The sequence below is a fragment of the Nakaseomyces glabratus genome, chromosome K (assembly GCF_010111755.1).
Source record: "Nakaseomyces glabratus chromosome K, complete sequence".
NCBI classification, from domain to species: domain Eukaryota; kingdom Fungi; phylum Ascomycota; class Saccharomycetes; order Saccharomycetales; family Saccharomycetaceae; genus Nakaseomyces; species Nakaseomyces glabratus.
The window spans coordinates 1,069,024-1,094,766 of NC_088961.1; the positions used below are offsets into that span (position 1 = coordinate 1,069,024).

At 41.3% G+C, this 25,743-nt stretch overlaps 14 protein-coding genes and 1 non-coding gene across 15 annotated transcripts; 7 read left to right on the forward strand and 8 right to left on the reverse strand.

Moving 5' to 3' along the window:
- Positions 1 to 237: 237 nt before the first annotated feature.
- On the reverse strand, positions 238 to 1,041 carry MRPL24 (mitochondrial 54S ribosomal protein bL28m; the record flags this gene model as incomplete). Its single annotated transcript, XM_448690.1, has 1 exon — positions 238 to 1,041. One exon carries the CDS (start codon positions 1,039 to 1,041, stop codon positions 238 to 240), a length of 804 nt encoding a protein of 267 aa, XP_448690.1.
- Positions 1,042 to 1,382: 341 nt separating this feature from the next.
- GYL1 (Gyl1p) lies at positions 1,383 to 3,182 on the reverse strand (the record flags this gene model as incomplete). The annotated part of the gene is made up of 1 exon (XM_448691.1): positions 1,383 to 3,182. The coding sequence occupies one exon, from the start codon at positions 3,180 to 3,182 to the stop codon at positions 1,383 to 1,385; it is 1,800 nt and encodes a 599-aa protein (XP_448691.1).
- A 223-nt stretch (positions 3,183 to 3,405) lies between these two features.
- On the reverse strand, positions 3,406 to 3,609 carry COX14 (Cox14p; the record flags this gene model as incomplete). The annotated part of the gene is made up of 1 exon (XM_448692.1): positions 3,406 to 3,609. One exon carries the CDS (start codon positions 3,607 to 3,609, stop codon positions 3,406 to 3,408), a length of 204 nt encoding a protein of 67 aa, XP_448692.1.
- Positions 3,610 to 4,327: 718 nt separating this feature from the next.
- On the forward strand, positions 4,328 to 6,397 carry LYS4 (homoaconitate hydratase LYS4; the record flags this gene model as incomplete). The annotated part of the gene is made up of 1 exon (XM_448693.1): positions 4,328 to 6,397. The coding sequence occupies one exon, from the start codon at positions 4,328 to 4,330 to the stop codon at positions 6,395 to 6,397; it is 2,070 nt and encodes a 689-aa protein (XP_448693.1).
- A 566-nt stretch (positions 6,398 to 6,963) lies between these two features.
- Positions 6,964 to 8,598, forward strand: PRP42 (mRNA splicing protein PRP42; the record flags this gene model as incomplete). The annotated part of the gene is made up of 1 exon (XM_448694.1): positions 6,964 to 8,598. The coding sequence occupies one exon, from the start codon at positions 6,964 to 6,966 to the stop codon at positions 8,596 to 8,598; it is 1,635 nt and encodes a 544-aa protein (XP_448694.1).
- A 199-nt stretch (positions 8,599 to 8,797) lies between these two features.
- Positions 8,798 to 9,553, reverse strand: FMN1 (riboflavin kinase; the record flags this gene model as incomplete). The annotated part of the gene is made up of 1 exon (XM_448695.1): positions 8,798 to 9,553. One exon carries the CDS (start codon positions 9,551 to 9,553, stop codon positions 8,798 to 8,800), a length of 756 nt encoding a protein of 251 aa, XP_448695.1.
- Positions 9,554 to 9,935: 382 nt separating this feature from the next.
- On the forward strand, positions 9,936 to 10,787 carry MRPL7 (mitochondrial 54S ribosomal protein uL5m; the record flags this gene model as incomplete). Its single annotated transcript, XM_448696.1, has 1 exon — positions 9,936 to 10,787. One exon carries the CDS (start codon positions 9,936 to 9,938, stop codon positions 10,785 to 10,787), a length of 852 nt encoding a protein of 283 aa, XP_448696.1.
- A 232-nt stretch (positions 10,788 to 11,019) lies between these two features.
- GVI51_K10901 (acetyltransferase) lies at positions 11,020 to 11,592 on the forward strand (the record flags this gene model as incomplete). Its single annotated transcript, XM_448697.1, has 1 exon — positions 11,020 to 11,592. The coding sequence occupies one exon, from the start codon at positions 11,020 to 11,022 to the stop codon at positions 11,590 to 11,592; it is 573 nt and encodes a 190-aa protein (XP_448697.1).
- Positions 11,593 to 11,859: 267 nt separating this feature from the next.
- On the reverse strand, positions 11,860 to 14,778 carry SEC26 (coatomer subunit beta; the record flags this gene model as incomplete). The annotated part of the gene is made up of 1 exon (XM_448698.1): positions 11,860 to 14,778. The coding sequence occupies one exon, from the start codon at positions 14,776 to 14,778 to the stop codon at positions 11,860 to 11,862; it is 2,919 nt and encodes a 972-aa protein (XP_448698.1).
- Positions 14,779 to 15,269: 491 nt separating this feature from the next.
- GVI51_K10945 (uncharacterized protein) lies at positions 15,270 to 17,684 on the reverse strand (the record flags this gene model as incomplete). The annotated part of the gene is made up of 1 exon (XM_448699.1): positions 15,270 to 17,684. One exon carries the CDS (start codon positions 17,682 to 17,684, stop codon positions 15,270 to 15,272), a length of 2,415 nt encoding a protein of 804 aa, XP_448699.1.
- Positions 17,685 to 18,018: 334 nt separating this feature from the next.
- On the reverse strand, positions 18,019 to 19,452 carry SNU56 (Snu56p; the record flags this gene model as incomplete). The annotated part of the gene is made up of 1 exon (XM_448700.1): positions 18,019 to 19,452. The coding sequence occupies one exon, from the start codon at positions 19,450 to 19,452 to the stop codon at positions 18,019 to 18,021; it is 1,434 nt and encodes a 477-aa protein (XP_448700.1).
- A 382-nt stretch (positions 19,453 to 19,834) lies between these two features.
- On the forward strand, positions 19,835 to 19,922 carry tY(GUA)5. The gene is given in 2 exon segments: positions 19,835 to 19,873; positions 19,887 to 19,922. It is a non-coding gene; the product is annotated as a tRNA-Tyr (tRNA).
- Positions 19,923 to 20,083: 161 nt separating this feature from the next.
- PRP28 (mRNA splicing protein PRP28) lies at positions 20,084 to 21,832 on the reverse strand (the record flags this gene model as incomplete). Its single annotated transcript, XM_448701.1, has 1 exon — positions 20,084 to 21,832. The coding sequence occupies one exon, from the start codon at positions 21,830 to 21,832 to the stop codon at positions 20,084 to 20,086; it is 1,749 nt and encodes a 582-aa protein (XP_448701.1).
- Positions 21,833 to 22,002: 170 nt separating this feature from the next.
- On the forward strand, positions 22,003 to 23,775 carry PEX5 (Pex5p; the record flags this gene model as incomplete). Its single annotated transcript, XM_448702.1, has 1 exon — positions 22,003 to 23,775. The coding sequence occupies one exon, from the start codon at positions 22,003 to 22,005 to the stop codon at positions 23,773 to 23,775; it is 1,773 nt and encodes a 590-aa protein (XP_448702.1).
- Positions 23,776 to 24,060: 285 nt separating this feature from the next.
- Positions 24,061 to 25,212, forward strand: MNN10 (alpha-1,6-mannosyltransferase; the record flags this gene model as incomplete). The annotated part of the gene is made up of 1 exon (XM_448703.1): positions 24,061 to 25,212. One exon carries the CDS (start codon positions 24,061 to 24,063, stop codon positions 25,210 to 25,212), a length of 1,152 nt encoding a protein of 383 aa, XP_448703.1.
- Between the last annotated feature and the right edge of the window lie 531 nt (positions 25,213 to 25,743).

Consider the following 25,743-nt stretch of genomic DNA (forward strand, 5'->3'; position numbering starts at 1 on the left):
AGGTGGTATTTATGTACGTCAAATTCACATGTGATGTACGTGAAGATGTACCTCCTGGCAGGTTGGGCTTGCGCTAGTCGTTGGTAAACGTATTTTCAGATATATTGACAAGGTGAATATATTGCTATTTATGTTATCTCTTATAGATCCTTTTAGATTTTCCAGCTTTGGTTTGTTAATGTAGGTATTTACATGTGCGGGGAGAAAATGAAGGATATCGATCTTCAATGGGCTGCTTCATACTGAGATGGTCTTCAGATCAAAGTTATATTTGTGTAGTCTTTGGATAATTTGCTCTGCTTTCAGATCACCAAACTTGTCTATGAATTCCTTGTGGTTCAATGGTTTGCCGTCTGCTTTGTGCTCCAACTTCTCCAAGGGGTACAGGTAAGTCATCAGTTTTCTCCTACCGACTTTGATTCTGTAGGACTCGCCGTCGATTTCTTGTTCGTAAAGGACCTTGGCTTCTGTGCCATCTGCTAGCTTGACAACTGGTTTATCATGGTGAGGTGGATTGTTGAGTTGTTCCTTTCTTTGCATTATTCTGTAACGCAGCTTCCAACCGGTCGGGCCCAGCTCTTTGATCCGAGCACTCTTATCCTTGATTAAGTAATTGTCAATACCACCTTCTTTGATTATTGTCCTTAGCACTTTAGCAGTCATCTTGATGTTTATGGATCTATTCAGAGTCTCACTCCATAAACTCTTCTTAATCACATTGGGGTGCCACGTTCTCCTGGTCTTATGCTTACTCTCAGATATCTTGTTACCGTACTTCACAAACGAACCACCATACAGACCCTTATTACTCTGCTTGAAGACTAAGGCTTCACCATATTTGTAATCTGGGAACTCTTTTCTCTCCTTGGGAACATAATTAGGTCTCACATCGCCAACTTTGTACTCTGGCTGCTTAGCCACTCGACGGCACTCCACCAACTTCCACCTACGCATTGCATTAGCCGTCACGGAAAAGTTCCTCGAAAAGGGCACCGAAAGTTTGAGAGACCCTAGTAAAGGCCCCACCAAAAGATTGATCATGTTTGATTATGCTGTCGGCGTTATTTTGTTAACCGGCTTGATCACCAGAAAGGTTATACACCCGTTCATATAATCCTCTTGTTCAGTAGCCATGCTATAGCAAACTCACAATTCGCTGGGATGTGAAGGAGCCGTCAATCGTTTCGGGGCCTTCTTGATGTTACTCGTGATTCATGATATCTGTAACATTATCATAGCAGACAGAGCTATATGTATTCAATAAACTAGTCGAATCAAGCAGTTAAATAGTTATAACTCTAACGATTCTTGAGAAAAAATAAATCAGATATGTATAGTGTAGCTCTCTAGGAACAGATGAATAGAAAAACAAATAAACTATCTTAAAATTTGGTGGATATCTTCTTTAGACCAGTCCAAGAAGAAGCAGAAGGGTCTTCGTACAATTTCCCTTCTTCAGTGCATCTTTTGATATCCTCCGCGGTTTTCTCTAGTTCAGAGACTTTATCTTGAAGTTGTAAATTTTCCGTCATCACTCTAGAATTCTTTGCAAGGATGTTGGTTAATTCTTTCTTCATGTCATCAGGAACAGCTTTACCAGTTTCTATGTCTTTTTGTTTGGTTAGCTCTGCCAGTTCCTTTCGCAGGTTGATCAGTTCTATTCTTAGCTCATTGTTTTGCACAGATATTTGTTCGATGTTCAATTGGCTATTGACCAGCTCATTGGCTATGGTCACATGCTCTCGGTTTAGGAAAGTATAATCATGTTCAAGTTTCTTTACCTTTTCCTGAAGGTTCTTGTTCTTGTTCTTGACATAGTCAAATTGCTCTTCTCTTTCTCTCTCCAACCTGTGGATTTCTTCATACTCATACTTGTAGCCAATTACCGCCTTTGGTTTCAATTCGATGGAAGCCATGGCCTCAGTGATAAATTCGCTAGATAATTCTGCCATGGGATCTAGATTCTTAATTATCGATAAGATATCTTCGAATTTGGACCTCAACAACTTGTCCTCATTCCCCACTATGAGTGCTAAGGCTATCCTTAAGAGTCCCTCTAAGCCTTCTAGGAGAATGATATCCACGATCTTCACTGCAATATCTTCGTTCAATTGTTTCCTGAATAACGTTCTAATCCATACGGGTAAGTACATCTTAGTAGATAGACCTTCCCTGGACAAATGGTTGTACAAGGCCTTATGATTATCCTCCAGGAATCTCTCAAATATGTAGCATAGTTCGATATCCTTGTCATTGTTAGAATAGTATACTTCCTTCATGTTGAACTTATTGAGCAAACTTTCGAAAATAATATAGAAATCTTGTTCATCCTTGGTAACTATATCAATAGCATTCAGTAGGATGACAATGTCATCGCACAACTCCCCTTGAAATGTCTCTGAGTAATATGTCGTCAACACAGTTGTGTATCTTGTCAAAGTCTCTTCATCTGTAATATTATGTCTCTCCAAAAACTTTGTGATTGCCTCATTAGATCCTTTATTCAAGTTTTCTGATTTGACATAGTTAAAAGACAGTATTGGCCACACAATATCCCTAAATTTGAGATCAGTGGAAAGCAGTATCTTCTCTTCTTCAATTAGGTCCCTTAAAGAAATGTCAGGTAAGCATTGGATAAAGGTTGCTACTATAGGGTTGTATTGGCCTTCTTCCAGCTTAGAGATCTGTTCTTTATATTTCTCCTTCAGTGTACCTATATTCACGTAGATCTCTTCTTCCCTATCGGGGCCTTCACGAGCCACTAAGTCTCTTATCCGCTTATTGTTATAAGCAAGGAAATCAGTGTTAACCACAACATTTCTTTGTTCTTCTATATTCCTCGGTGGGAGTGTCGGTTCCGCATCACTATTGGCCTCGACAGTGGCCTTACCAGTGTCCTTACCAGTGCCCTTACCAGTGCCCTCGCTCTCACTGCGTATCACATCATTCTTCTCTGCCTCATCATGGTTCCTGGGGGGCAATTCAGGCACTACACTCTCCGTGGCAATGTGATCTCTGGGAGGCAACGGCGGGGACGAGTACTCCTCGAGAGCCTTTTTGATATTCTCGTTCTCGTCTTGCAACTCCTGCTCAATGCCGGTGGTAACTTTCTCCAGCTGGTTCTCGCTTGCTTGATCCATATCTTGTTCTCCCTCCATATCTTGTCCTGTATGAGCCTTCATATCTTGACCTGTATGTTCTTGTACTAAGAGCCTTCATGTTCTCTTGTACTTGAAGCAACTTAAAGGCAATTTTCCCTTTTTATAAGAAGCGAAGATATATTGCATTAGATGTCATACATAAGACTATATACAGATTGTTAGAATATGGAGTGTTTACGTAGAATGAGGAGTGTCTAGAAATACCCTCCCACACAATGTTTGCAATTTGTTAGGGTTCAATAAATCACTCTGAGGAAGACACTGCGCCTTCCAGCTGGTTCATCTCGTCCTTCTTGTCCGTGATGACCTTCTGCTCGTACCGCTTACCGTTCATGTACAGCGTGTACACCAGCCCACCAGTCATGTACAGCGACCCACCGATGATGGTCAGCACCGTCAACCGGTGCAGCGTGTCCGTAGCCCTAGTATACCAAGCGTACCTAGCCATTATCAACACGTTAGTATGTGTATTTGTACTGCGTGTTGACCCAGTTTTGCACAGAAAGGCAATCAAGTACACTCCAGCACTTCTGTTATACCACCTTCCCCGATTCCCCTTCCTGGCTCCTGGCACCTGGCTCTTGCTGATTGCTGATTGCTGATTGAATATATTGGTACTTGTATACGTGAAGTCATGCGTGTTTCGTTGTTCTTGATGTGTTATGTACTTATATACGTATCAATCATATGGTTGATACGTATGTAGTTACTATTATGTCCATACTCCGGCCGCTTGCTCTCTCTCTCTCTCTCTCTCTCTCTCTGAGGCTATAAGAGTATAGTATACTGTTGTACTTGTGTGTGTATATTATATTGTGGTACTTGTGTTTGTGTATTATATAGTATACTGTGTCGTAGTTGTATGGTATTTACAGTGTTCTATGTAGTGTGGGTAGTCTGTACCGTGCTGATCTGCTTGTCATCTCGCACTGGAATCACACATTTCCACCGGGATTTCCATTGATTACTAAGAAGTTTGATGATTCATCGCCAAATACCGTAGCAATTTATGATTCCTAGTGGCATATATGCTTGTATCTGGCATTGGAACGTAACCATCCACATCACATATATATAGCAAACCCTCTCGATACATCGGTACATCAGCACACCAATCACACCAAACACAACCAACACTTTAACAATACATTAACAATACATTAACAATGGTGGTACTGCGTAGGTCTTTCCACGTATATACTCGACTGCAGCGCGGTCAGAACTTGACTGAGAAGATTGTGCAGCAATACAGCGTCGGTCTTGCCCCAGGTAAGCGAGTGCACTCCGGTGACTATGTCTCCATCAAGCCAGCACACGTCATGTCCCATGACAACTCCTGGCCAGTGGCATTGAAGTTCATGAACCTCGGTGCCCGCACAGTGAAGGACCCCAGGCAGATAGTCAACACGCTGGACCACGACATCCAGAACAAGTCCGACAAGAACTTGACCAAGTACAGAAACATCGAGAGCTTCGCCAAGAAGCACGGCATCGACTTCTACCCGGCAGGCAGAGGTATCGGCCACCAGATCATGGTCGAGGAAGGCTACGCTTTCCCATTGAACTTGACCGTGGCCTCAGACTCACACTCCAACACTTACGGTGGTATGGGTGCCCTGGGTACCCCAGTGGTGAGAACAGACGCGGCTGCCATCTGGGCCACAGGCCAGACCTGGTGGCAGATCCCACCAGTGGCCCAAGTTGAGTTCAAGGGCAAGCTACATGAATCAGTGTCAGGTAAAGACATCATCGTCGCTCTGTGCGGTGTCTTCAACAAGGATCAAGTGCTGAACCACGCCATCGAGTTTACAGGAGATGCCATCAAGCACCTGCCCGTGGATTTCAGATTAACAATAGCCAACATGACGACAGAATGGGGTGCCCTTTCAGGTCTATTCCCAGTAGATGACACCCTGATCAATTGGTACAAGAATCGTCTGAACATAGTCGGTCCTAACCACCCAAGGATCAATGAGACAACCATCAAGAACTTGGAAGACAAAGCCAAAGTATTCAAGGCTGACTCCGACGCCGTCTACGCTAAAAAGCTAGTCATCGATCTATCGACTTTGACTCACTATGTGTCAGGTCCAAATAGCGTCAAAGTCTCTAACACTGTCCAGGATCTGGCTCGCGATAACATAAAGATCAACAAGGCTTACCTGGTGTCCTGTACCAACGCTCGTCTCTCTGATTTGGAATCTGCCGCTAAAGTCGTTTGCCCAACGGGAGACCTCTCCAAGGTCAACAAAGTTGCTGACGGTGTTGAGTTCTACTTCGCTGCTGCTTCTTCTGAAATTGAGAAAGAAGCTGCTGAGAAGGGTATATGGCAAGCACTATTGGCCGCTGGCTGTAAGCCTCTGCCATCTGGCTGTGGTCCATGTATCGGTCTAGGTGCTGGGCTTCTGGAGCCAGGTGAAGTCGGTATCAGTGCCACTAACAGAAACTTCAAGGGTAGAATGGGTTCAAAGGATGCTTTGGCCTACTTGGCCTCCCCAGCCGTGGTTGCCGCATCTGCTGTCTTGGGTAGAATCGGTTCTCCAGCTGAAGTATGGGGTATTGAGGACGTCAAGTCTTCTGGATTACTTGCCGAGGAGTTAGCATGCAACACTGAAACCTCAACCGCCACACCAGTTTCTGAAGGTTCTGCTGCTAAGGTTGAAATGTTAGAAGGCTTCCCAGAAGAGATTGTAGGTGAATTGGTGCTTTGTGACGCCGACAACGTAAATACCGATGGTATTTACCCAGGTAAGTATACGTACCAAGATGATGTCTCTCGTGAGACTATGGCACAAGTCTGTATGGAAAACTATGACGGTGAATTTGGTTCCAAGGCTAACGCTGGTGATATTTTGGTGAGTGGATTTAACTTTGGTACCGGTTCCTCCAGAGAACAAGCAGCTACTTCTTTACTTGCAAAGGGTATTAATCTGGTGGTTGCAGGGTCCTTCAGTAACACTTTCTCGAGAAACTCCATCAATAACGCATTGCTTACTCTGGAGATTCCAACCTTAGTTGAAAAGCTACGTTCCAAGTTCGAGAATGCACCAAAGGAATTGACCAGAAGAACTGGATGGTTCTTAAAATGGGATGTTCCTAACGCTAAAGTTTATGTTACAGAAGGTAGTCCAGATGGCCAAGTCCTATTAGAACAAAAGGTCGGTGAACTAGGTAAGAACTTGCAAGAGATTATTATTAAAGGCGGTCTTGAAGGTTGGGTCAAGTCTCAATTGTGAGCTAACGAGAATCGCTAGCATTATTTAACTGCACACATTAACCATATGCATGGGAAAAAAAACCCTCATCAACATACATTAAAGGTCATAATGCACTTCGATAGATCTATTTATTTTGCATGAGGTATTATAATCACAGTATTTATTTTGTTAGATGTTGTCTAATATTAGAGTCATACTTTTATTTTTTTTAATATATTTATTATATTTGGGTTTCATGTTCGACTTGGTAGTAAAATTATACATTCCCCAGTACTGCAATAGCAGCAATATTGGAAGTATCGATACGCATATTGTTTGTGTAAATGATAATATTCATAATTGTGTATTAATATTTTGGTTATGTGTACCACGTTTGAGTATATCACACTCGAAATTTTAGTGACAATAATGGAAAAGTCGATGAGCTGCGATGATTAAAACAAACAATCAAGTCAAAAGAATTCAATAGTTAATCAATACATATTGAAAGATACAAGTATATCAACAATCATATACAGCTTACTACAAGGTTACTTAAATTGGTAAGGTTGAAAGCCGAATTGATAGCAAGAGCAGTCATAACTATGCAAGGCTATGAGAAGCTAGTTAACAGCCATGAATTTGCACAATTGACCACCGAGCTAGCCCAATATCCAAAGAAACTGATCTCATGGGAGAAGTTGCTGGTGTTGATCAACACACATATCGGGAATGTCAACAAGGCTATAGATGCTAAGCTCTATAAATTGCTCAAAACCACATACACGGATATGCTCTACTATTTCCCGCTTTTAGAGAACTATTATATCGACTATGCTCTATTAGAGTACAAACTGGGCCATTTCAAATCAGTTCATACCATATTCAAGGAGGCTTTGGCAGTACATAACAACAGGTCCTTGTTGCTGTGGAAGAATTACCTTCAAATATGCAATAAGATAGTAATTGATCAGAGACAACTGCTCAAGAAGTATAGCGAAGCTGAAGATTACATTGGAGTACACTATTTAAGCGGGGAGTTTTGGGAAATGTACTTAGAAGTACTGAAAGAGCGGTGCAACGTCAAAATACGATACTACTCTACTTTGAGAAAAGTTCTTGAAATACCGTTGCATTCCTTTAGCAAATTCTATGCTATATGGTTGAAACACATAGATGATGATATTACTGATCTTTCGAAGCTGAAATTATTTGTCTCAGAGATAGATATCAGGGAAAAATTATTGGTTGACATAAATTACAAAGGCAGACGAGGCCCCTACATACAGAAAGCCAAGGAGCAGCTTAAAAAGTATACCCAAGATCTATACACCATCGTACAATACCAGGTAATTGAAAGATACTCATTATTTGAATCAAAGCTGACAGTACAATATTATACCTCATGTGATGAACTAGTAAGTGCAGATCAGCAAAACATATGGGACAAGTATTTGGACTACGTGATAAACTTGAACATAGCGCCATTAACTCAAACCACATTCCAAAGGGCTTTGGTATGCCTGGCTCATTATGATTTCATATGGATAAAATACGCACAATATTTTCTCAAAGTCGAAGAAGACTTATATTCAGCAAAGAATGTACTTTTAAAATCTTTGCAATATGCTCTAAGAAAAGGTAGGATAATAGAACTTTTGACTGTAGTGCTGGTCAAAACTAATGAGCTCTATTTTCTAGATAAACTTTTCAAAGTCTGGGAGGACTCACTGCCCGAAGGTTGTGAAGATATCGAGGACTTCCAGAGCTTTTGGAATTACATCGAATTTCAAGTATACTTACACCGAAATAAGAACCAGAGCCGTTATGAGGATTCAAACTCGAATGCGTTCCTGTCTGATGATATACTTTCCAAGATAATGCATAGATTAGAGTATCAAGAGAAGCGTCAAGGACATGGTATTATTTTATCATATTTGGTTGATCTACAAACCAAATCAAACACACAATTAATAGAGGACAAAGTCTTCAAAGAGATAATAAGGAAAGATTTGACCTTCTTAATCGGTGGTGGCCTATTCTGGTATCTATATAGCAAACTGATTTTTTTCGATAGCGAACGCTCTTACCTGGAGAGAAGAGGATACATAATAGAGAGAGTGTGGAGCCAGATACCGAAACAGTACTATGAAAGGGTAAGCACAAAGCTTCTAGAGTTCTGTGAAACGTACCTTCCGGAAGATGTTGATATAGTTTACGATATGCGTAAGGAACAGTAAACGCTTGTGGTAATATACAGGTATAGAAATATTTATCATTAACAGTCTTTATAATATAGTAAACTAACAGAACAAGTAAAAATAGGGCCAAAAAAATAAATTGCATGTGGTAAAAGTTCATGGTGCATTTGATCGGCAAAAAGGATCATTATATCAAATAAAAGAGCATAACTAATAGGCTTTTTAAGCTTCTCCTATTTTATTTTAGCAACTCGGCCATATGAGCTCTGTAAGGCTCTGTGTCCAGGACCTGCTTGGAGATTTCAATATCTGTCTTGATGTCTTCGATCAGAGCCTCCTTAGACGTGTAATCTAGCTCTGGTCTTACGTATCCCAAAATATTGAACTTGATCTTTGCGCCATAGAATGTCGATTTGAAGTCATGCAGGATATGGATCTCTACGGTCTTGAAGTCGTTGTGGTAAAAAGGGTTCTTACCAACGGATAAGACCACCGGCAGTACTTCCAAGTCTCCGTTGTCCTCCTCTAGGTGGGACCCGTAGTTATAACTCACCACCCTGCCGTCCTCACGCTCAACCTGCTCCAAGTCATGAGCCACAGGGGTCACCTTGGCGTATCCGAAATACACACCCAGCTCCAGCTTGTTAACTACTTCGGGGAGCTGGTCAACGGGCACATTAGCGGTGGGAATACCCAGCTCGCTGGACCCTCTGCCAAACCCACACACTATATCGCAGCACTTCGTCACTATAGGGTAAGGAGCACCTGGCTGCTCTGGAATAGGCACATCAACATCTCTCACCGTCATCGCCAAATCTATATACCTCGCTGACCTGTTCCACCCAGCAATACTTTCTGATTCAGCAGACTTCCCACTATTTATAAGAGTTGACAATCCTTCGTGGCGTAGAAGGTGCGCTACCATAGAGCTCTTCTCGAGCCAGTATTGGCACCAAAAGGACACCGCCACAACCACCAGAGCAATGGGATTCATCGAGTACAAGCTCAACGGTAAACTGTATCTTATAACTGGCTCGACTGACTTGAACCGTAGCTTTCGAGGTGGTTCTGCTCTCCTGAACCCGATACTGCTCAACAGTCTTGTGTGCTGTAGCTCAAGGAAGCGTTGTCGCAAATATACATCTACAACTGCAGTGTAAATTAGAAATACAAAGAATATATAACTCTCCTTGCAACTATCTGGGCTTGTACGAAGGCTATTAGGTCTATAACTTTGGGCCTCATCGCTATCCACTTGACTCGCTAAGAAAAAGCTTCGAAGGAATCCGTTGAAATTTCTCAATAAGAAGCTTAAAAGGTACTCGAGCCTTCAGTTGAGTGAGAGCAAACTACAACGACAACGGTAACGATTGAGGATGCTTGGGAGGAGAGCGTTTTCTAGTACTAGTGGTGCTGGCAAGGCTGCGTGCTCGCTGGTGAAGCCCGTCCACCACTTGGTGAGGATCGACAAGAACAAGCTGTCGCCAAGGTTCCCTGATCTCAAGTATGAGAAGACTGATGTGCGGTCTCCTGGGTATAGGCCACAGGAGGTGTGTGGTGACCGTGTGCGGGACTTCTACCACTCGACTTTACAGCAGGATATGCTGCTGATCAACTACAGGCATGGCCAGGAGGTCGAGAGAGGGTTGAAGAAAAGAGAATGGGATGGGTCGTCTCCCTACCACTTGAACAGACCATTGAAGAAGCCCCAGGGGTCTATGGCGCAGTTGCCGGACATCAAGCCTGTTAAGTGGCACAATGTGCCCTGGCTGGAGAACGTCACGATCAATTGCTTTGTCAAGGAAGCCAAGGAGAACGAACTGATGGCTGTGTCTGCTGCTTTGCAATTACAGCAGATAACAGGCGCTAAGCCCAAGCCAATCTACTCAAAGACTGACGTGCCAACGTGGAAACTGAGGAAAGGCCACCAGATGGGTGCCAAAGTTGTGCTGACCGGGTATGAAATGTCCCAGTTCTTGTCGACATTGACCGAGATTGTGCTACCAAGAATTCGTGAATATAAAGGTGTGAAACCCAACGGTGACAGATTTGGCGGTATTTCCTTCGGTATGACCTCCTCCGATGTCAGATTCTTCCCAGAGATTGACGCAAACCAGGATCTGTGGCCAAAGACTTTCGGTATGCATGTAAATATTAACACCACGGCTCAAAACACCGCTCAGGCAGTCACTTTGCTAAGTGGTCTACAATTCCCATTCCAGAAATGAATCTACTTCTATATAAGTTTTTGAGAACATTCATAATTTGTAAATAATCGATAAGTAACGCAAATAATCTAAAGTCATTACAAATGACAGACGTTGCAACAATATCATCGCCTGATTAATTCAAGAGAAAGAGATCCTGGACTCCCTAAATTACAATTAACAACCATTCGAATAAATTCCTGAACAGAGTCTCATTGCCCTTTATACATACTAATACAACTGCTATACATCTATGAACACTCAGGACTTTATTAACCAACTTAACACTGGAGAACCAGTCTTCGCAGGCACTGAAACTTACAAGTTCATGCATGGTGTGAGCCAGGATGCTTTGAAGATTACCATGGAGATGAATAACAAGTACCACACCCCGGAAGAACTACTTGAGTTGTTTTCGCAATTGATAGGTAAACAAGTGGATCCTACTTTTTGTCTTTTCCCTCCATTCTATACTGACTGTGGTAAAAACATTACTGTTGGAAAGAGGGTTTTCATCAACTCTGGCTGTAGATTCCAGGACCAAGGTGGTGTAACCATTGGTGATGATTGCTTAATTGGTCACAATGCTGTGCTGGCAACTTTAAATCATGGAATGAGTCCCGCTGACCGTAAGAACCTTTATCCAGCTCCAATTAGAATAGGTAATAATGTGTGGCTCGGTGCCAACGTAACTGTGCTGCCCGGTGTCACAATTGGTGATAATGCAGTTGTTGCAGCAGGCGCTGTGGTTACTAAAGATGTACCTGAAAACATGATTGTTGCTGGTGTACCTGCAAAAATACTAAAATCGATTCATGACAATTAATGAGCTGTAGTTTCTCAAATATTTCAACTACTTGCTATCTCCATGTCGGTATACAAGGAGAATTAAGGAAACATACGACACCAGACAAGCGGCTCCGACCCACTTTGAGTTATGTTTTATTCATGAGGAATCAATATCTGAACTTATTGTAACAATGACAAAAACCTCGTATGTAGACGTATAACAAATTTTATTCTTATAGACAAAAATTAATATAAACTATATTTATAATTAAGCTTGTGTGATAGTTATCTTTGGGGTTGTACTTTAGACATGACCAACGATAACTTTATTGTTTTGCTTTGCAATCAATGCAACTCTATCACCCAGGGAAAGGGCTAGACCTTGACCCTTGGAACGAATACGCACGTAACCCACAACCTGCTCTGTGTTTGGATCAAGTTCAATACATAAGTTGGCTAAGGCATCCTCACCAAATGAAGATCTTGCGTATAAATTACAGCACAAAAATCTACAGTCCTTTTCACCCAGCGATTCTACAGGAGTCAAAACCCCCATGTTTGTACCCTTGATAAGTTCGTCAAGGTATGCATGTAAAGATGGAAGCTTAGATTTCACTGAGATCTTATTCTCCCATTCAAATGCGTTCCACATCGTACGGAAACTTTCGTCATCTGTTTTAGCTGGCTTAATGTAATCCATTAGATCAACATGAACATCATTCAAGATAACATAACGGGCATCTTGACCATGACCACCATCATATATGATGTTACCGAAGATAACACCTGTATCAGCTGAAGAGACCTTGACAGTAACAGAAACTCTGTGGAAACCATGAGGAACAACATTAGTAGCTGGTGGGTTTTCAACTATCTTTAAATCACCCAAAGTAGCAAACTGGACATGGAAATTCTTTAGCGTTTCCTTAGTTTGATTTACTAACAACACATCGAGTACTACATCAAATTGATTAGTTGTGATACATGCCTCAGCATAAACAGGATCTGAGAAACCAGTTAAAGGAACAATCTTCTTTAGCTTTGAAATAGCAATCGAGCTTGTATCTCTAGCTGCGTCACCTCTAATAGCCAATTGCAAATCTTCATCGATGGCATCCCCAGAAACAGCAGTATTGTCGTTTTCTTGTAACAGCCTGAAAGAAACAGATTGGTCTATGGCTTCTTTGTGCTTTCTGACAGGTGAGGACTTGAAAAGCTTTGTCTTCTTTTGGGCAACAAATTGGCCTTTGAAAGAAGCCTTTGTTGCATCCAAGAATGCAATATTTAGTAATTCTCTTTCTGCACTTGACTCATCTGGATTTGACTCATCCATCAAAATAGCAATTGCTGTGGTGATTCTTTCTTGAGAATCTTCATCAATGTTCTTTTCCACTATAGAGCTTTCACCAACTCTAATAATGCTCACAAGCATTAACAAACCTTCAGCTTTCAATGCATTTAGAACTGCTGCTCTCTCGGATACCTTCTCGAATCTTAGAACCAATTTAACAATTGTACTGGCCAAAATTGAAGCAGTGTAGAAGTCTCCTCCCAAAACAAAACGACGCAAAGGTGGACGATTTTCATTTTCCACCAATTTTTTCTTGTTATCATTATTAGAAGAACCAAACGCATTTTCAGTGGCATAGGTACCATCTGGCAAAATTACAGGTCCGGCTTGCTTAGTAGCACTCTCTTCTGTTGCTTCGTCATCTTCATCTTGACTCTTTCTTTGATTCTTCAATTCAGTCTGTAGAATTGGAATTTCACCAATACTTTGACGAATGTGCTTCCAAGAATCTTGGATTTCCGACTCAGTGGTAGAATATTCACCAAGTATCCACAAAGCACCTCTGTATGCCTTTGCGGAATTGACTGACTCAAGCTTTGCAATCAAGTTTTCCAAGATGTTACTTCTTAGCTGTGGGTAAAGCTCCACTACATCCTTAACAAAAGCTATAACACCATTGGCCGCAACAGAGTTCAAGTCGGTAATAAAATCTAGAAGCAAGGAGACAATGTTAGCAGCAATTTCTTCAAATCTGACAGCAATACCTCTAATTGTCTTAATCAATAAACTTCTGTAGTCAGATGATTTCTCCTTCTCATTGTTAATGACTGTAGTTTGCAACTCTTTCTTCAATAATTGAACAACATCTTCGATGTTTCTTGAGGTAACTAGATCCATAGCAATAGTCAAGGCCTTAGAGCGGACATCAATATCCTCAGCATTCAATACACGCAAAATGTCTAGAGTTAGTTCTTCAAGACAGCCTGGATTTCTTTCGTTAATATCTTGTATACGGTCTAAGACGATAATTTTGACATTGTTATCGGATACCTTAACAGCCAAATCAATCATTTTACTAACAGCCTTAATCAGAACCGTTTGATTACCGGATAATATAGTTAAAGCCAATGCAGTTTCAAAGACAACTTCATCAGCAGTCGCAGATGCCAGTAACTCTAACAAAAGATCACAATATTGAGATTTCAATGCTGGAGTTTGAATGGCATCCTTTCTGATAAACTGAACAAATGCTGCCTGCAACAATGGATCAAGGGATTCAATATCATCGATGTTATCCTGCAGGTATTGGAGAGCGTTATCTCTATCCAATTCTGACAAACCCAAGAAGGCATTTCTCTTACAAATAGGGTCAGTTTCTGCCAACAAGAAGGTGTTGATGATTTCCTTTGCATCCGGAAGTAAGTGCTCACTGACCTTGTAAATAGACAAGACTGCTAGAATAGCGTACTTTCTAACGTAGGCATGACGGTATTCAAGGCAAGCTAATGTGGAAGGCACCATTTGTTCCAATAATTCTGGTTCTCTCAACTTGGTTAAAAATCTCAAGGTATTACCTCTAATGAACTCATTTGGATGCTGTAGATCATGCTGTATAGCATTACAAACCAAAATCATCTCATGTCTTAGTTTTCCATCTTGATCCAATTTTGGAACAATTTCCCAGTAGAAATACAATAGCTTCTTCAACTTCTTGTTTTTGGATGGCATAACAAATCTGATAATATGCATTAGCATCTCAGGTAATGGATTGCCTTCCAACATTGTCACCAAGATCTCCTTCATGGCCTCAATCTTGGTTTCATCGGAACCTTTCTCCAAGGCCTTTTGAAACTCAGCGACTGTGTTGGGCGTGCTGTTTGTAGCAGGATTAAATACCAGCGTGTAAGCTGGTGGATCAATTTCAGCAGTCATCTTTACTCTCGGCACTTAGGTTTTCACCAATATGGTTTTCCTTCTATTCACCAGATTATCGTCAGTTAGGGCTGCTTTCTCAATGGCCACTTATCCAAATATCACTCGGAAACCGCCAGAGAAAAATTCTTGAATACCTTCACAAACAGTATCTGATAACAACCTGTCTCGTGCTTGCGATTACTAGGCTATTGAGCACCAATTGAGGCTGTCTTCTAACGTGTATGTTCTATGTATTCCTTGATCGACTTCAATCTTTTGCTCCTTTGAATTTTGCCAAAAATCCAAAGAACGACGTGTCGTGTCTGGGGCTCTCTGAAGGACAAGTATAAACTGCCGAGGCAGCTCGAATTATCAAATAAAGAAATGAAGATCTTCCTATGGAGTATTGCCAAAGATAATCTATTATATATCATGAAATTCGTTAATTATATGTGCTATTATATGATTTTATCGAGTTATATAGATGATTAAAAATATCAAGTGAGATTTTAATCGCTTTCAGAATCTGAAGGATTAGCAATGTGCAATGGGCCTCTGAACATGAAGTCTCTTTCAGTCTTAGCAGACAGTTGACTTGCCCGGGATTCACTTCTCCCCCTCTTGGCCTTAGTTTCAGCGTTGGCATAGTCAAGCATGGACAATTTGGATGGTAGAGCATGCTCAGAGGCTTCTTCCTCGTTGTATCCTGTACCCAGTTTGTTCTTCTTGCGAGTATAATAACTAACAACTGTATTACTTCTAGTGACAGTGTTATCTGTCGTTGCAGTACGTGATTTCTTTTCACGCAGTGGCGCCATTGCATCATCACTATCATATGCTTCATCTCCAGGAATTTCATCCAAATAATCTTCAGAACCGGTTTCTGAGGACTGATCGACATCTTTATCTGTGTTTTTGTGCAAAAGGTTACGGAATTCCTTTGTGTGATCAATAACACTTCCAGTAGGGGTATTAGGGAAACTAGAACTGCTGCGCTTTGTATCGGTAGTATTTTCGTTAGCGGTCTCAAGGGTAAGCAATTTCTGTTTTACTCTACCATGTTTAATACCGATCTGCTTGGCATTAGTCCTTAGTTTGACACGAATGTTTTTTGGTTGTATCAAGTTATTCTTTTGCTTTATAGAGATTGGTAAGTTGGGTGGAGGCTCTAAGAAATTCGATGTTGGGTTGTATTTTAACCGGATCTCCTCCAAATAGCTGGATACCAATCTAAAAGTGTTCTCAGATCTTGGTGATATGATATTGTTAGATATACCACTATTCTTGTCCATAGAGCTTCTAGCACTGATTCCACTCTCAGTATCAACTTGGGCTTCCTTTTCATTGTGGAGGTTGGTCGGAGTGGTGAATGACTCACTTGCTGCAGATATAGTCCCCAAAGGCGTACTTGTAGTAGATTTATAAGCTTTTGGTGTACTCATATTAGCAGAGCTAGTTTCAGTGCTAGTGCTGGTATCGGCATTCGGTATGGTTGACATATTGGAAAATATATTTGGAGTAACATCTTTGCTATCAATTTCAGAATAATTGTTCTGAAGTGGTTTCAACGGGCCAAAAGATGCAGAACTTACTGTGGTAGTATCATCATCGTTGGTATTTGTAGCCTGTAAGTAAAATGATGGTCTATCTTCATTGACAACCCTAAGAGTGCGTGCCTCATTGCTTGCCGTGGTTTGTTGTTGAATCAGGGTCTCACTATTATAATGGCTGGATTCAAAGGATTTGACCTCATTATTAACCTCTGCAACGGATGAATATGAACAATTCAACCCTGCAACTGATGATGAGGACGATATTGATGATGAAGATGATGAAGAGTGATATGACGAGTCCGCATTTACTACTCTCAAAATATCCTCATTACTGACATCATCCTGAAGCATAACTGGACTGCCTTCATGCCTATCAGACTCCAGTGATTCCAATCCCGATTTACTATCATCATCTTCAACATCTGGTACAAACGAAAAATTACTATATGACTTTTCCTCTTCCGATCTCATGTCATCATCTTTTTCTGTGTTTGGTTCTACAGTCAATGGCGGTACATTGGAATAAAGACTATCCAAAATAGAGTTGGTGTCTATCCTTTCGGAATCTATACCAAGAATTGGCGGGAGAATATCTTGCGATGGTGATAAGGCCTTTTCATCAATGCTTTCTGGTGATAAACTCTGATTATTCATATAAGAATCAATATCATCCACTAGTTTCTCTGCTTCTGATTTCTGTCTCTTGTGTCCTGTAATATTGGTATTTATTTGCACTTCATTCATTTTTTGAGATAAATCTCGTAAATCTTCTGTCTCGTGGTTAGCTTGTACCATATCAGACGGTACTGGGATCGACGATATTCTCTTGGCATTAGCTAATTCGTCTTCGTTAACCGGAGGGGGTGGCGGCCTACTAAACCTGGCCTTACTTGGCATCTTAACATCTATTAGCTCGTTACTAATCGCATTGGGATCTTCTTCAAGTCGAAATGGATTGTTTTCTCTTAATCTCCTCGCAGAATCTGTAGATGAGAGTCTTATATTTTCTGGTCTTCTTCCAGAACCTATGTTTAAGTTGTCATCATTAAGAAACGGATTGCTATTCCATAGGGGCTCTTTACCCAGGGGGTTTGACACTGCCTTTATTGGTTTATTCACTTGCTTGACTCTCGCAGTCTCCCCGTCGGTACCTTTTGCGTTAGGCACAGATGCGCTCTTATTTAGAGTTTTTTCTTTCCTATTGCTCGGAGCTGATGAAGACTCCTTACCTTTTACTTTGAAAGTCGAGGATGGTGTACCCACATGAACAGGGCTCTCGTTGCCCTTTTTGCCATCGGAATTGCTACTCTTACTATCCCCAAACAGGAAAAACGACTTCCGCTTCAATTTCCCTGCACCACCACCAAACATAACAAGTATTGCTCACAGATTTACCACAATTTAGATTGAGTAACTAAAGTTGCTGGCCTTAAACGCTAGTTTAAACTCTTGACAAGGTTGCCACCGCTGTGAAGCTCATCGCACTTTTATCATTGAACTTTAACTTTAAAATCAAAATCCCCAGAAAGTTCGGGTTTTCCGCTATTTTCGCCTGTAAAGTCGTGTGGGTACATAGAGCTATGAATGCTGGAAATATATATGGATGAAGAGATTGATTTTATGCTAGATTATATTATTACCATCGCTATATAGTTGTGAGCATTTGAAATATGTTCTTTTAATGAAACTAAAGATATCGATAGTTTTACGTTTGCTCTTGCAATAGTGCCAAAATACCTTCCAGAGCAGTGACGATATATTCTGCTACACCCCCGATGCTGAGTATCCTCACAGTGCTTGCATTAGGTTCATCTTGGCCCCTTATGTATCTTGTCAAGTCTAGGCCATCAAGCCATTGCTTCGATTCATGCTCATTGTTATAATGCAGTACAACGATGTTACAGTTAGACTTGTTTCTTAACTCGTCAAGGTTACTGAACAATGTGTCCGAGTCCTTTTTTGGAAACTTAACATACACTTTTACTATTTGGTATGCAGATATTTTCTTCACAGAATCTATTGACGCTCTCACAGTGGCAATACATCTACCTCTGATCTCTTCAATTGTCATGAATCTGGGTCTTCCAGGCGATGCTCTAGATTGTGTTGGTAAGGGACTTGCCTCCTTTGCGGTGTATGGTTTTCTGATTGCAGTGCTAGTAGCTTGATGGCTATATCTGCTTGATGGTACATTGTGTGATTGGTTGTTTTGAAACCTTGATTGGATGGGTTTTGAGGCTACGTTATTATTTCCGTTGGTACTACTGATGGCATCAGAACTCTTGGCTGCTGTTGTCTGAACTTCGGTGGTTATCTTATCCTCGTTTTCATCTAGTAGTGTTTGTACATAAGTTTGAAGCTTTGCCTTAGTGTTCTGTACAAGTGGTAGATTTTTATCTATTACAGCCTGGGAATCAATTAGCATTCCCTTCTCTAACATCGACACCTCACCTAGTCCAAATCTTGTTCTTTTTGAAAACAAAGCCAACTCTCTCTTAAATGTTGCATATATGTCATCCTTGTTCTTTCCAAATTTCACTTTAGATATAAAGTTTGCCAGTGTATTTATCATATCCTGTATATTATTAGATTCAGTCGGTGTACAATTTAGTTCCTTAAATCCGGGTATCAGTCTCAGTGCCGTCTCCTTTAATTGTAGAGTAGTTCTGTCAATAGATATCACTGTATTATCTGGTACAAAGAAAGTACCATTGCAGAATATATGACTGTCGAACTTGAAATAATCTGAAGTTTTACTGTTCAACCTTTTCACTGCTGATAGTAGAACTGGGACAACGAGACAGAAATCCAAAACACTAAAATTTCTTAATATGACAACATGTGTATACAATTGGCCACTTACCGTTTTGAAATGCAGTCTTTCTTGATCCACATATCTCAATAAATGTTGAATGCATTGCACTATGGTGTTATTTGTCTCACAGCTTAACGGTATCAGCACTACACTCCTCTTCAGCACTTTATCTGAATTTTTATGTAGCTTTCGTATCCTATCCAGATTCTTCCACAAATCATAACTGTCCTGCGTTAGAGCTGGGTGCCTCTTCGCTTTCTTATTCAATGCACTTCTATTTTCCCTGTCACCATCATATCCATTGCGTGCCCTTTTGCGCATCATTCTACCCAAGTCACTTAATGGCCCTAGTATATTAATTCTTCACTGATACGTGTAAGCAGTTCTCTATTACCATAGTGTTGAACTCCAATACCAGCTAAACACAAACATCGAAATGTATGTTCTACTTTTCACCTCATCGCTGGCTCGGTCCGAGCTTTAGCTATAAACTCTCCCACAGTCAGTTATGTAACATAAACTAAATTCATAATTACAGAATTAGAATAGTTTTAAATACGTATTGTTAGAATATTATACAGCGATACTATTGTTGTTACATCCCTTTCATGACTTACAGCGGTTCCATTGTTCAAACAAGAAATTTTCCTAGTACACCTCTCCTTATAGTCAATACTGATTTGCAACCAACATAACTTTTAAGTGACTCTCGGTAGCCAAGTTGGTTTAAGGCGCAAGACTGTAATTTCAACACTGAAATCTTGAGATCGGGCGTTCGAATCGCCCCCGGGAGACTTATTTTTTTTTGGTAAAATTACACTGTTACTATAATAGGCCTCTGGTATTATTATGCAGAACAAAAGCATTCCTGCCTTTTAGTACACATAGTTACTACTTTAGTTATGTAGTTCGATTTTTTTGTCTTATACTTTTGGATGCTTTTCTATAAAAGTACTTAATAAATGATCCTGTTTCGCGTCTCTGAAACTATGCCGAAATGTTTTGCGCATTCTTCTGGGAAATCGTTTTCCTTGTTAGGATCGACATCTTTAACATACTTGGCTAGTTGTTTGATCAGCTGTGGGTCCTCTTCACCAGTTAAATAAGTAACAGCTATACCGGTCTTGCCGGCACGGCCCGTCCTACCAATTCTGTGTATATAGTCGTCAAACTTCTTGCTCATTTGGAAGTTTACTACCAGTGCCACGTCAGGTATATCTAGACCACGCGCAGCTACGTTAGTTGCTATCAGTACGTTAGCAGTACCTGATTTCAGTTTTTGAATAGCACTTTCTCTTTGGGATTGTGATTTGGAACCATGTAATGTTACAATATTAAATCGGTCTGACAGGCGAAGCGTTAGCCAATCTGCTGTCTCTTTATAGTTGATAAATATGATAGCCGGTAACCCATTCTTAATAAGATCATCCTTTAAGAATGACAATTTCTTATCGTCATCTCCAGTATGTCTTACAACTTGTGTAATGAGCGGTTTGTCACTATCCCAACGTGAACCGACAGATACGTGCAATGGATTCTTCAGGTAGCCCTTGGCGATGGACTCCACGGACGAAGATAATGTAGCAGTGAACAGCATAGTTTGTCTTGCAGCTAATTCGTCTGCCATCAAGTGTGATAAGATTGACTTCATTTGATCTTCAAAACCTAAATCGATCATTCTATCTGCTTCATCTAAGACCAAACTCTGAATCTTGTTCAAAACCACTAAATGATTATCAAGGACATCTAGTAAGCGACCAGGGGTGGCAATAAGTATATCACAACCATTCCTGAGAGTATGCGATATGTCACTCATTGAATGCCCACCCACTATTGAAACGGCATTGAGGTTTTTCTTGTTCTCCCAAGCACTTAATAGTCTATTAATCTCCTGAGAAATCTGCTGTGCTAACTCCCTTGTCGGTACCAGTACCAAGGCCAAAGGTCCATCCAGCGTTTTCAGATTTACAGGTCGTGCAGGTAAAGCATCGAGTCTTGCCAAGATAGGTATTGAGAACGCCAACGTCTTACCCGAACCCGTAGAGGCGATACCCAGGATATCCCGTGGTACAGATTTATTACTTGAAATAGCATTAGGTATAGTGATTCTCTGGATAGCAGTGGGCTCGTCAAATCCCATCCCCTCAGTTAACGCCCGCACTAGATCGGTTGGAATAACATTCGTTTCACTCCAATTCCTCAGTGGATGCTTCACGGCACCTTTCCCTTTGCTAGTAATATTGAACTCTTCACGCATAATTCTCCAATCTCTCTCATCCATTTCCACTAGCAGCTTTTCCCGCCAACTCTTACCCAAGTACTGCGCTTCCAAATCATCACCTTGGTCTTCTTGCTGCCGTATCCTCTCTAATATAACAGGGTTCACAATCGGTTGGTACCCTTCCAATGTATTATCAGCGGGATCCCAGTCGAAATCCAAACGTTTGCTCTTCTTCTTACTCTCTCGAGCACTATCCTCGGCCACCTCATCTACATTACGCTTCTTGGCATACTCTACACCCAAATCAACTTCATCGTTGCTGTGCTCTATGACCACTCTCTCGCGCTCTTCCACGCTCATATACTTCGGGCCAGCACTCCGAGACTTCAGCAACTGGTGCACATCAATAGGCCTAGTCATCTTTGTACTTTCCAGCGTCTCTGCCGTCCATTTCCTCCATCTGAACTTCCTTAGTACTAGCATCTTACTGCAATGACGGTCTCTTATTATGTTCTCCAGTTTCAGCTCATCGGACAAGAACTCGGAATATCCGAAGCCCTGGAAGTATAAAAGGGAAGCATCTTTCAAGTTCCAGGAACGTCCCTTACAGCCTGGAGTCACAAAGAGACAGGAGCAGAAGAGTGCAGATAACGATGAATATGACTGATTGTTCTGTGGGGTCTAATCCCTTAGCGCAGTTGAATAAGCATGCGCAAGGCCAAGGGAGCTCCTTGAGTAACACTCATGTGAGACACAGCGGTGGCGTCAGTGGGTCTAATGTGTTTAGAAGCGGACAAAATGTAGTCTCTGAGGATGGGAGGCAGCAGCTGAACAGTTTCATGTCGCAGCCTATGCGGCTTGGCGAGGACAAGATGCACCCGGCGACACCGATGGGGAGCTCCATGGGGAATGCCATCGGTGGTTCCATGATGCAGGTGGATGATAGTTCTATGAGGAGTGCGGGTGATTCACAGTGGACTCGTGAGTTTAGGCAGAACACTGCTGGGAAGACTAATATGGCTCAGGAGATGGGATCATCAGGTGCCGCTATGGCCAACAGTAATGCTTGGAAGTTTAGGTACTCTCCAATGACCAATGTGAATAACACCGCACCACTGAGACCATTTAACAATATTATTAGGCAGAAGGAACGTGCTAATGGGTTAGAAACTGGTGATATAGCTTGGAATGACAAGTTTGATGAACTTGAGAAAGAAGTATCTGACAAGTTAAACTTTAAAGATGGTGAAACTGTGGAGAAGATGGACACCGGAGCTGAGATGCAGCAGGATAATCTGGAAACTGGAGATAGTACTGACTACCAGAAAGAATTTCAAGAAGTATGGGACTCAATTCAGCAGGACACTGAAGAGATGCTGTCATATAAAGATGACTATGAAGACATGTTAAATGACACCGATTTTGAGAGGAGCTTTCTCGGTAAGCGTGCTGTTGAGTCCCTCGAGTACAAGTTTGAGAACCCATCTGAGAACCAGTACATGAATAATCCGAATGCTTATCAGATTGGTTGTATTTTGATGGAAAATGGTGCTAAGCTAAGTGAAGCTGCGTTGGCGTTCGAGGCTGCTATAAAACAGGACCCGAAGCATGTGGATGCTTGGTTGAAACTAGGTATAGTGCAGATACAAAACGAGAAAGAGCTCAACGGCATGAGTGCATTAGAGACATGTCTCAAGTTAGATCCGAACAATTTAGAGGCTATGAAGAATTTAGCTATTAGTTACATCAATGAAGGTTATGACATGAGTGCTTACAACATGTTGAACAGGTGGGCTGATACCAAGTATCCTGGTTTTTACAACAGCGCAGAATTGGAAGGTAAGAGGGATGAGCATGAGAACATCCATAGCAAGATGACCAGAAGATTCTTGAGTCTCGTGAATAGAATAAATTCTGTGGATCCCGATATACAGCTATGTCTCGGTTTACTGTTTTACGCTAATGATGAGTTCGACCGTACCATCGACTGTTTCCAGGCTGCATTGAAGGTGAATCCCAACGACGAACTGATGTGGAATCGCCTGGGTGCTTCATTGGCCAACTCAAATAGGTCAGAAGAAGCCATACAAGCGTACCATAGGGCACTACAGTTGAAACCCTCGTTTGTGAGGGCACGCTACAACTTGGCAGTGTCATCTATGAACATTGGATGTTACAAAGAAGCCGCGGAACACTTGCTCACCGCACTAAGCATGCATGATGTCGAGGGAGAATTCGAAGTCCAGTCCACACGCAGCAACAGCATCTCCTCCGCCGACAAGTACTCCTTCTCCGGGTTCAAGCCAACAGATAACCTACTAGAAACATTGAAAAGAGTGTTCATATCCATGGGCAGAGACGACCTTTTGGACAGGGTAAGGCCAGGCATGGACCTCTCCCAGTTCCGTAACGAGTTCACTTTCTAATAAGTAATACCTGTATAAAATAAATGACTTAATATTCATCCATTACATTCGATATCTTGTAACTAATTATATTTAGAAAGTTGTCACTTCCATTAGGAAGACTTCGATGCCCTTCGCTAGTTGCCTGCGAAAGAAAAATTTTTGGGAATTTGATCCAAAATGAACTTGTAAACAATACTTCAATGCCGTATTTAGAGGGGGTGGACTGGTTCAAACTGGGTTGGTAGCATTGTTAAGTGTAGCACCCGAGTATTACTCTGACAAGAAAAGTTTCTACTAAGAGCCATGTCAAGGAGGGCCTCGCCTGTGCCACTAGATGAGAAGCTAGGGTATGATGAAACAGATGATGAGGTATACGATAAGCGGTGGAAGAATGTGCGGGTTCAGCAGCATAGATTGATGGATTTGTTCAGTCAGTTCAAGAACTACTTGCTTTTGATAGGTATAGTACTGTTCTTGTGGAACTGGGTGGACAACAGCGCAGGGGGTGAGACTGTTCGCTCGATCCGCTCTAATACACAACTGTATCCAGCAGATTATGTGAATAATGAATATGGTATGGGTGATATTGCCACCACTACGGGTATTAGATCGTGGTGGAGAGGGAAGCCAAAAGTTGTTATTGTCTTGGCCGCCAATGAAGGTGGTGGTGTTTTGAAGTGGAAGAACGAGCAAGAGTGGGCCATTGAGAAAGTATCCATTGCCAACAAACTAGAGTATGCACGTAGACATGGTTACGGTCTTATACTAAAGGATATGACCACTGCTAAGAGATATTCTCATGAATACAGAGAAGGCTGGCAAAAGGCCGATATCCTTATGGAGGTCATGGACGAGTTCCCAGAAGCAGAATGGTACTGGTGGTTAGATCTTGATACTCTAATTATGGAACCAAGCAAATCACTAGAGGATCATATTTTCAAGAGAATAAACTCTTACACTTATAGAAAGTTGGACGTGTTCAATCCATTGCAAATGCAGGATGACATTCCATATGTAGACTATTCCCAGCAGATGGATCTTCTAGTCACACAGGATTGTGGTGGTTTCAACTTGGGGTCTTTCTTACTAAGAAATAGTGAATGGTCTAAAGCTCTATTAGACCTGTGGTGGGATCCGATCTGTTATGAACAAAAGCATATGATCTGGGAGCACAGAGAACAGGATGCCCTCGAAACTCTATATGCAAACCAGCCATGGATTAGATCAAAAGTAGGTTTTCTACCATTGAGAGCCATTAATGCATTCCCACCAGGTGCATGTTCTGAATACAGCGATGATCCACAATATTTCTACGAGCCAAATGCCAGAGATTTTGTGGTTAATATGGCGGGTTGTCAATTTGGTCGTGACTGTTGGGGAGAAATGAAGTACTACCATAACTTGAAGCAAAAATTGAACAGATCATGGCTAAGGAAGCTATTCTTCTTTATTTAGAATTAGTAGCATCTGGTTCCTTGTTCTGTCTTTAAATGCATCTCAGGTAGTTTCAATTTGAATCGGTATAGTGATCTTATTATAAAATCTGCGGTTTCATGAGCAGTCTTGGACCAGGAAGAATATTTGTCAGGAGGACATCCATTCGTTCACATCAGAAAACTTGCATTATGTCCCTAGCAGATGTTTGCGCTTATCATCAAGAGTTCGATAACTCATTACTTCGGTATTCCGTTTGCAAACCCCATGCATGGGGACTAAATTAAAAATAAATAAAAAAAGTCGGTACCTACTTTTCTACCAGTTAGTTTTGCACATCTATTACCTATATATATATATACCCTTCTTTAATCTCTAATTATCATATTATTCTAGTTATCATATCCCAACTACTTACATCATCACTGTGCTCATCATAGCGAATTTTGACAAAAAACGATCAAGAAGAGCTAAAAGCTACTTTAGAAAGAGACGAGCCATAAAGACTAATCATCAGCCAGAAGGTAACAGTCTCTATCTCATATAGTTTGG